Here is a 9023-nt window from a genome sequence, read left to right as displayed (position 1 = left end):
GAAAATTAAATGAAATCCGGGGACATTCTGGGGATGGATTTTGTCTGGGGACAGATTTGTAAATCCAGGGACTGTCCCCGGGAAACAGGGACATCTGGTAACCATCCCCAACAGGCCAGGGTTCAAATCCCTGCTCAACCACAAAGCTCACTTAATGACCTTGGGCTGGTCATTGTCTCACAGACTGCCTCAGCAGTTGTGAGGATAATATGGAATGGGGTGGGAGAGAAACCATGGGTGTCACCTTGAGCTCCTTGAAGGAAAAAGTGGGATATACATTTAATAATAATTAAATTGTCATTGTTGCCTAAGCCAATGCAAATCCTGGGAACTGTCGCTTATTAGGTGCTGAGAGGGGTTAGAAGAGCCTTATTCCCCTCACAGAGATACATTTCCCAGAGTTCTGGAGGAAGAGGGATTGCCTGTTAAACCACCCTGAGAACTGGAGCTCTGCGAGGATAAAAGTCTTCTAACAACTCTTACCATCCTCAACAAACTACAGTTTCCAGAACTTTTTGAGGGGAAGCTATGATTCCTTAAAGTGATATTACACTGCTTTAAATGTATGGTGCAGCTAGAGCCTGCAGTTGTCTAAACTGCCCCAGCAGTGGATGAATGGTCAGGAAGCAGACTTTTTGCCAGTACTGAGAAATGGATGGAAAGGTGTGTTTATGAAAGGTGACTGTGCACATACTTGTAGGGTGAATAATTCCCAAAGAATAAAGAGCTCCTGTACCTTTCAGTGTTGGCAGGAAAGAACATTTCAGCAGGTACACTTTTACTCACCACCTGTCCAAATTCTCTTTCATGATTCATTAAAAGTAAGTTAGACATTTTGATTTCTTCTGTGCCTTGTCCCTTTACATGCTGGTGAGAAACGTAGGCGATTGGGCAGAATAAAGTATGAGAATACAAAAAATCAGAAAGAATTTGTGCATGTGCTGGTGAAACAAACAAACCTGAAGACATTGCCCAGCAGCCACTGTGCCTATGGACTGCTCTCTTGTGTGCTGAGGCAGCTTTGGTGGAGATGGTTTCTTAGCAGTGGCAGCAACAGGAAAAAGCATTGACACCTTCTTCTTAATGTTAAATGGTACAGGTGCTCTTGGGAAGTTCAGATGTTGGAAAACCATACTATGTACATATTTCCCCATGAACTATGAGTTTAGCTCCTCTTTGCAAGCAGAATTTTACCTGCTTGGAAGCCAGTCGGTAGAGGATTCCTGCGATGCAGTGAGGGGCACTAATCTTCCTTCTTGCATCTGTGGTTTGCTTATAATTTAGAGGAATACTGAATTGTTCATATTCAAATAGTGTTGGCAGATATGTGGACTAACTCCATTCGCCTCCTGCAGTTGTAGACTGATGTTTTTGAATGCATTATCCTCAGTGATACATACTTGGCTTTCAAGCAGTACAGAAAGCTGTGGAGTGGAGGACAATGGCCTCTAGTGTTTTGCTGTGGAGAACGTCCTTTCTGATTTACGTTCTGTATGCACTGAAATGACAGCCTGATTTTTGTGTCGGCCTTGAGAGACTGTGCAATTTGCAAAGTATAAATCTCTGTCTCTTTAAGGTACAAAGCATGGGTAGTACCTGGTGTTTCAGGGACAAATTAACCCGGGGTAGGCAAACTAAGGCCCAGGAGCTGGATGCGGCCCAATCGCCTTCTCAATCCGGCCCACGGACGGTCCGGGAATCAGCGTGTTTTTACATGAGTAGAATGTGTCCTTTTATTTAAAATGCATTTCTGGGTTATTTGTGGGGCATAGGAATTCTTTCATCCCCCCCGCCATATAGTCTGGCCCACCACATGGTCTGAGGGACCGTGGACCGGCCCACTGCTGGAAAAGTTTGCTGCCCCCTGAATTAACCTCTGTTGAACCTCTAGTATTGCAGATTGGGTGATTTACATAATTTGTCACAGAGGAGGAAATCCCCTTCCTGACTCAAATTGCAACAAACCATATTACATCTGAAGTGCAACACTGATTTCATCTACAGTCTTTTCTCAAAGCACAGATCTAATTCCTATTTAAATCAATAGATTTCTGCTGGTGGTTTGGTTTGATTACTGATGCCCCACAATGGAAAATACAACATTCAATTCTAAAATATCATCATCATCATCATCAATAAGTCATTTACTGAAAGCATCTAGCAGACTAACCTCACCAGGCCCCCAAGTAAAATTTTTATGGCTGCTAATACCGTACCAGTTTTGGCAGTAACAGCCATAAAGAGGGGAAAACATAAAGGAGGCACAGCCTTAACCTCCACCCAGTTCAGCATGCTGATAGGGATGCTAATTGCTTCCTCTCTGTCGTCAGATTGGCCATCTGATTAATGGAAAAGCATAGATCTGCTAAGGGGAGAGAGGGTGTGCCCCCGAGGTGTATGTACGCAAGAGTGTGGGGCATGCACACCCCACACTGCCATATGGCCCCCCAGGGAGTTGGCAAAGTTGAATGCAGCCCTCAGGTAAAAAATGTTAGACTTTCCTGCTTTAGGTAATGTAACACCTGCTTTAAAGAATGAGATTCTATCAATCAAGAGGGCATAGAACAGGCCCCTTCACAAAGCAAGCCACAGAAGATAAACTCTTAATAACCACACCACCTGATGCCATAACAAAGAGATTTTTTTATTGACATTCCTTTACAGTGATATGATTGAATAGAAAGCGAAGCCTGAGTATCATGTGACATTTTCCTGTCAATATAAGCAAAATTAGCCCAGTAACGAGGACCTTTCCTGCCATTGACTTGTATGAAGTCTTTAATGAAACCATAATAGACACTTGGTTTTAGGTAAATTGGAAGCTGCAGGGAATTCAGCTAATGTTTCAATATTGACTATAGCTAGTATCTACTATCTACAGACACCTGTTGACTTGATCAAAGGAACTATGGTGTGCTAGGGAGAAAATAATACAACCTTTTGGGACATAATAACTTGGAAATGCTATCCCAGATTTGTGGCATATTGCAGTCAATTTTTTAAGCACTGAGGTACAGCAAGAGGAATAATCGTAAAAAGCACCATCTTTAACGGAGAAATATTTGTTGGTATATGTATGACTGAACAGGTTCGATTTCCACTGGGAATTCATTCCTGATATGTGTTTGTTGAAATTAATGGCAGTAGTCCTGTTGACTTCAGAAAGCCTAGGATTTAATTTAGGGCAGAGATAGTTCACTGAAAAATGAATAATAGAATTCTAAAGCCATAACTCTCTTAACTGAAATGGGATTGCCTTCCAACAACCTTATGTGATTGTGGAAAGAATCCCATTGTTTTCCGTAAATTTAGTGCCAGTTAAGCGTGTCCATGGCTTTAGATTATGATCTTAACATATATGCTTTGAATTTATTCAAATTAATATGTGGGGATTTCAGATTAATGCATTTAGGATTAAACAACAAGTCTCATACTGTAGCAATGCCAAGCTTTTGTTGTGATGAGACCTGTAGAAAAGAAAAGAATCAACCTGGTTGTGAACTCCAAATTTTCTCTCCATTACTAAAACTTCATTGGCACTTGAATGAAGTTGGGATGCTGATCCCTTCCTCCCCCCACCCCCGATGAATTAATGCAGAAACTATGAGCGTGCAGTGGGAAACTGGGTAAAATCCACTTTGTGGAATCATCACACCAAAGCAAACTTGAAAATGGCTAAATAGAAACAAAAATTGTTTTAGTAACATGAAATTACAGTATAGTTAAAATAAATGTGGGGAATGTGGGGTAATGTGGGGAAATGAAGCTAGTGTTTACAAGAAAGGAAAATGAATCTTATCAATTGTACTAAGGACAGCAGGGTTCAAGTTTGTGCTGCAAGAAGAACCTGGACTGCTATATAAATAAAGTGGCATTAGCTGGGTGTCTGCTTTGAGACTTGAAAGGGCTTGGACCAAATAGTCTATTGAATGACATAACAAGGTATTAGATTCAGGTGTTGGTCTGACGCAGTAGAAATATATAAAAAATAAAATAAAAAAAATTGTCCAGTAGCACCTTAGAGACCAACTAAGTTTGTTCTTAGTATGAGCTTTTTGTGTGCATGCCCATGAAAGCTCATACCAAGAACAAACTTAGTTGGTCTCTAAGGTGCTACTAGACAATTGTTCCCCCTTTTTTATATATATAACAAGGTATGAATTTCCTCTTCATTTGATAATATTTGCATGTACCTGATTGATGTGGAAACCACTTTCCCATATTGCCCACTCCCATGGTAGGTCAAGACTCATGAGTTTGTCTCCACCCATGTGGTTACTTCATTAATGCAACCCCCCCCCCCCGAGAATGAGACAGGTGTCACAGCTTACATGCTGCTCTGAATGGGTCCCAGAATGATATACCTGCACTTTTCAATGCAATCTCTCCAGATTGTGATAATCTGGGTCCTAAGTCCACAAATATATTCTTTGTCACCTGCAAAATGGAATCTTAAAGATTGCCCTCCTCTTTTTCTTAAAATTAATTTATTTTCCTCCCCAAGCTAATTTCTCAGCCTTTCTCCTCTGCTGTTTAGTCTCTTGCATAGGGGAGCCTGTCCAATGCAATGCTGACTTGGAAAAAAAAATCCAACTCCTAGGGGCCAAAGCGTCTTCGCCCCCCAATAAAATATTTGAGGGGGGTAGCCCCCCCAAAGTTGATGGGCATTGTATTCAAATGGTTTGCGTGCACCATGTCAAGTGATTGATTTTCCGTGGTGGGGTTTACCTGCCTCCCCAATATTTTCGTCAAGTCGGCACCTCTGATCCAATGCATAAATGTATAAAAAGAAATAGATGATGATAAATTGGACAGATAAGTAGTTTTTAATACTGTAATGAGTTGACAGAAGCCCATACTGTAGAACAGATGAAAAATGGATTTGTTTAGGTGTCGTGAAAAATGAAAGGTATGAAGAAGAAAGCTTCCTGTCTGGATTATTTACAGCACTGCTTTTGCCTGAGATTTAGAGAACAAAATCTACAATGTGTTTTCCTAGAAAGGAACAGACAAACGTTCTGGGGGCCAAATCCAAAGCTACCTATATCCTATTTCAGTTCCCAGACTATATCTGGCATTGGAACATAACTGTATAGTGACATTTTGAGCATCACTCTTGCTTCAGATGCCTTCATTGCATATACAAATTATTTCACCACTCTACAAAAAATAGTTTACTTTTTAATAAAATATAGTTTTTAAATAGTTTTAAAAATCCTGACTATACAGCATTATAAATAAAGGATGTTGTTTTAATTCTTGGTATATAGTACTGTTATATTTGGCCCACCTCAAACTAACCAGTCAGATGGTTGCGCCTTGTCTAGTTACGTTCCATTCCATTTCTTGATAAAGATGATACCTCATCTTCAACACCATACATATGACTTTGTAGTGACATTGGCTGTAATTTTAAATACATGTACACATGCCCAAGATACAATGATTTTCCTAAGATTTTGTGCACAGGGGATTGCTGAGGCTGTATATTGGACAATTGCTTTTAGGTTAATATTTCAGGAACCTCCATTTGTTTTAGAGAGGTATGCAAAGAAGCTCCATTGAAATGAGTGGAAATTGCATTCCAAGTTCTGTCTGGTAGGCTGCTTCAACACTCATCTATTTAGAGGCTTCCTACAGCAATTATGGAGTTGGATCCTGACTTAGTCGTATGTAGCATAGGCCAATTGAAATAAATGGGACTTGTTAGGTGACTCCTTTAACTACCATTATTTCTAATGAGTCTGTTCTAAGCATGACTAAGCCTGTATCCAACTAGTAATATACGCGGTATAGTGTGTGTTTGTAAAATGTATATTAAATGCAGTTGATATGGAAATGAAAAATGTAATGATGTCAACTGATTCCAAATTAATTGGTTTTACTGAAACTGGCATTTCAATCTAAAATGCTAGATTGGATTATTTAACGTAAGGTAAGATTTCACCTTGGGGAGGAGTAAAGTGGCTGCAGTTTCAGCAGCATGCAGCAGGAGGCTGCTCATTCACCTTTAAACCATAGTTTAGTTTAACAATGGTTTAAAGTTTCGTGTGAATAAGGCCACAATATGGTAGTGATGAATGAACAAACCTTTATCAGGTGTTTGCCTAATAAAGGATTCATCACACAAACACCGATTAGTTTAGGTTAGTTTTCATATCAGCTAAAATAGCCAGCATTCACCAGGCCACCTACTGCCCAGCTCAACACCCAAACCAGTAATCAATATATGTTCTTCATATACCTACTTGTTCCCAGGTCCCATGGCTTTTGTTTTGTCCATTTTTTCCTCTTTGAAGAGTGTAAATGTTCCCAAAAAGAACATTCATGATCCAGCCACAGTTAAGCACAAATGAGAGATGTACAAATGTCCTTAAATTTCTCTTACCCAAACCTAAAAGTTATAAACTTTGGATTCTAAATTGCCCATAATTTTTTTTAAATTAGGTCAATTTTTTGTGGTTTACCTTAAAAGTTATATTTTCCTGATTTGGGTGGGGAACTATTCTGAGAATGTTTCCTGTCTGAGCATAGGTTTAGGTTTCTAAACAGAAAAGCAACCTTATGGAAGTGACTACCACATCACTTTGCTAAATATTGGAGTATCAGTACTGTGTCACTTCATTTTTTAATTTTTGGAATTTGTTGGGTATATGCATCAGTTACATAACCAGAGGATCACATCTAGGATAAGTGAGGGAGCATAACTTGAGTTCAGGAGCCTCAACTATTCACATACTTATCCCATTATCCTTACCACACTTAGAAGTTAAGGGCAGTGACCGTGTGTATTAGCATCTCTTCCACAATGAGAGAAAAGGACAGCATACAAGGACAATACTTGTACCTCACCCTAGGGCAAACGAAGAGGAGGATCGGTCCCTTTTCAGAGACAGCATATAACTAAGCACCATTTCTTATGATCTCTTTGTTGCTGTGATCACATACATGCTTAACAACTTACACTGTCTTGATTTTTTAAAAAGACTGCATAGAAATAAGGACTACTCTTGATGGAGACAAAATACACATGCAGCCCAATCCTAAACATGCTTACTCAGAAGTAAGTTCCACTGAGTTAACTGGACATTACTCCCATGTAATTGCATGCAGGATTCCAGCCTTATTCTCAGATCTGACTCAGCTCAAAAAAGGCTGATTTCCCACCCCATCCCCTTACTTTCAGCAGTACCCATCAAAGTATGCATGTTCCAACGTGTTTTACTGTCTTGATTTTGGCAACGGAAGGCACAGTTCTCAAAGTTAAGCCATGAATTTTTCCATCTGGTTACAAAAGAGGCCAAACTTTACAATTCACTTATAACTAATGTGCCTGGTAGACAAATGGTGCTTTAGGAACCCCAACAGCAATGCAGACAATACTGTCATTCATATTGCCTCAGCACCATCATTCTCTGCAGCTTCACTAACCAAATCCCTTTACGTAGAACCAATTCCGCAATTATGGAGGATTTGAGATCAAAGAGAAATGAAACAAAAACCACAATTCTGTGTCGATCAATATGCCTCAAATAAGTAATTGCTTCCATTACAGGGTGCAAGATTGTCTATATTTCTTTTCTGTAAGGAAGTATTTAAACATCAAAAAACAAGAAATCAATTAGCAGAACCAGAAAATATTAGGAAGAAAGAGGGTTATTCTTCCTGTTACTTTTGCTATGTACATTAATTAGGTAAGGTGATGTTGTCTATTATGCTGTATAATAAAATATCCTTCTTGGGTGCTTCATGGGTGTTGTCATTACACTACCTCCCATCAGTGCCTCTGCAATGCAAGTTCTTTCCTGTTCTGGCAATCAACAATTGTCAACAATCACAGGCACAGTCTGCTTTGCACTACAGGTTTGTTTTGTTGTGAATGTCTTATCTACACCTTAGGCCTGGCCCAGCTCCAGCTGATGTAGTTGATTTGGGTTATGACTTCTTGTATTAAAAAACAAAACAAAAACAGTTTTGCTCATAGGTGCTATCTCACCTTTGTGTGATATGTACAAGAAAATCAAAGATGAATGACAAGACTCTTGGCCATCTCCCATCAGCAGATACAGCTGTTAAGATGCAATATTAACAGTGTGTTTAATCCTGAAAAGATGTGCATATAAAAGCTTGGAATGCTTGATGTTTTGTTGTTTTTTAATCAACGTAGGTGGGAGTAAACATTTATTAACATTTGGTCAAGTGTAGCATAACTTGCATTCATATTTTCTTTGTTACTAATGGAGGTATGTGGAGATATACAGAGACCTTGAGATAGGGTTTTTTTATATTGCATACAGGTGAGTTGTCCATTGGAAATCAAAGATGAAAGCATGAAGGTTAGTTCTTAAAGGAAGGCTGTTCTTCATGCACAGCTTTTGTCAATCCCGATGTTTTTCCCCAGATTATAAAACACAGAAAACCAAAATCATATGGCAGCCGGGAAAGTAGTGATGTTACTGACCAGGAACACAGTCAAAAAGTCTGAATGTCCTCATTCAAGTCCAAAGGTGCTAGTTTCTTCAACAGCTGTCAACAGCTTTTCATATAGCATAGAATAGGATGGATAGGGAGGAAGATCCAGGCGATTGAAACATGTATGTGCCCTGAAAGTGAAAGAACACCGTGGGTACAGTTTTTAAAGAATAGAAATATGTAACCCCTTGCATAATCCCTGACTACTAGTCATGTTAGCTGAGGGGTGATGGGAGCTGGAATCCCACAACTTTTGTAACCACCCCTGGTCTTAAGAAGAGGTTGAATCATTAGTCATGGTGGACGAACCACATACGGATGGTATCTATGTCTTGCCTGGACTGAGACTCAATTTATTCACCCTCATCCAGTTCATTACCTCTTGTTTGCGATAAGTATTACAAGCACCCAAAGCCCAAATCTGGAGCTGTCCTCAGTGAGCTTCACCAGCATCCCAGGGCAAAACCGTAGTGCTCTAACACCTCACAATAATCTGACAAGAAACTTGCAGGAATATGTTTCTACTCAGGAATGAGAAAGTCACTCTTTGC

The 9023-nt window shown here is 39.7% G+C and overlaps 1 protein-coding gene across 1 annotated transcript in view; it reads right to left on the bottom strand.

Annotated features, from left to right (window-relative positions):
• Nucleotides 1–8144: 8144 nt before the first annotated feature.
• The window catches only part of HECW1 (HECT, C2 and WW domain containing E3 ubiquitin protein ligase 1), a 198737-nt gene continuing 197858 nt past the window's right edge, over nucleotides 8145–9023 (bottom strand). The window contains 1 exon segment of the mRNA XM_080976081.1: nucleotides 8145–8603. Coding sequence (XP_080832207.1) covers nucleotides 8492–8603 — 112 coding nt within the window. The 3' untranslated portion in view covers nucleotides 8145–8491.

The sequence above is a fragment of the Podarcis pityusensis genome (genome assembly GCF_964106645.2).
Source record: "Podarcis pityusensis genome assembly, chromosome: 12".
In the NCBI taxonomy this organism is placed as follows: domain Eukaryota; kingdom Metazoa; phylum Chordata; class Lepidosauria; order Squamata; family Lacertidae; genus Podarcis; species Podarcis pityusensis.
This window is presented reverse-complemented; position numbering and strand designations above follow the sequence as displayed.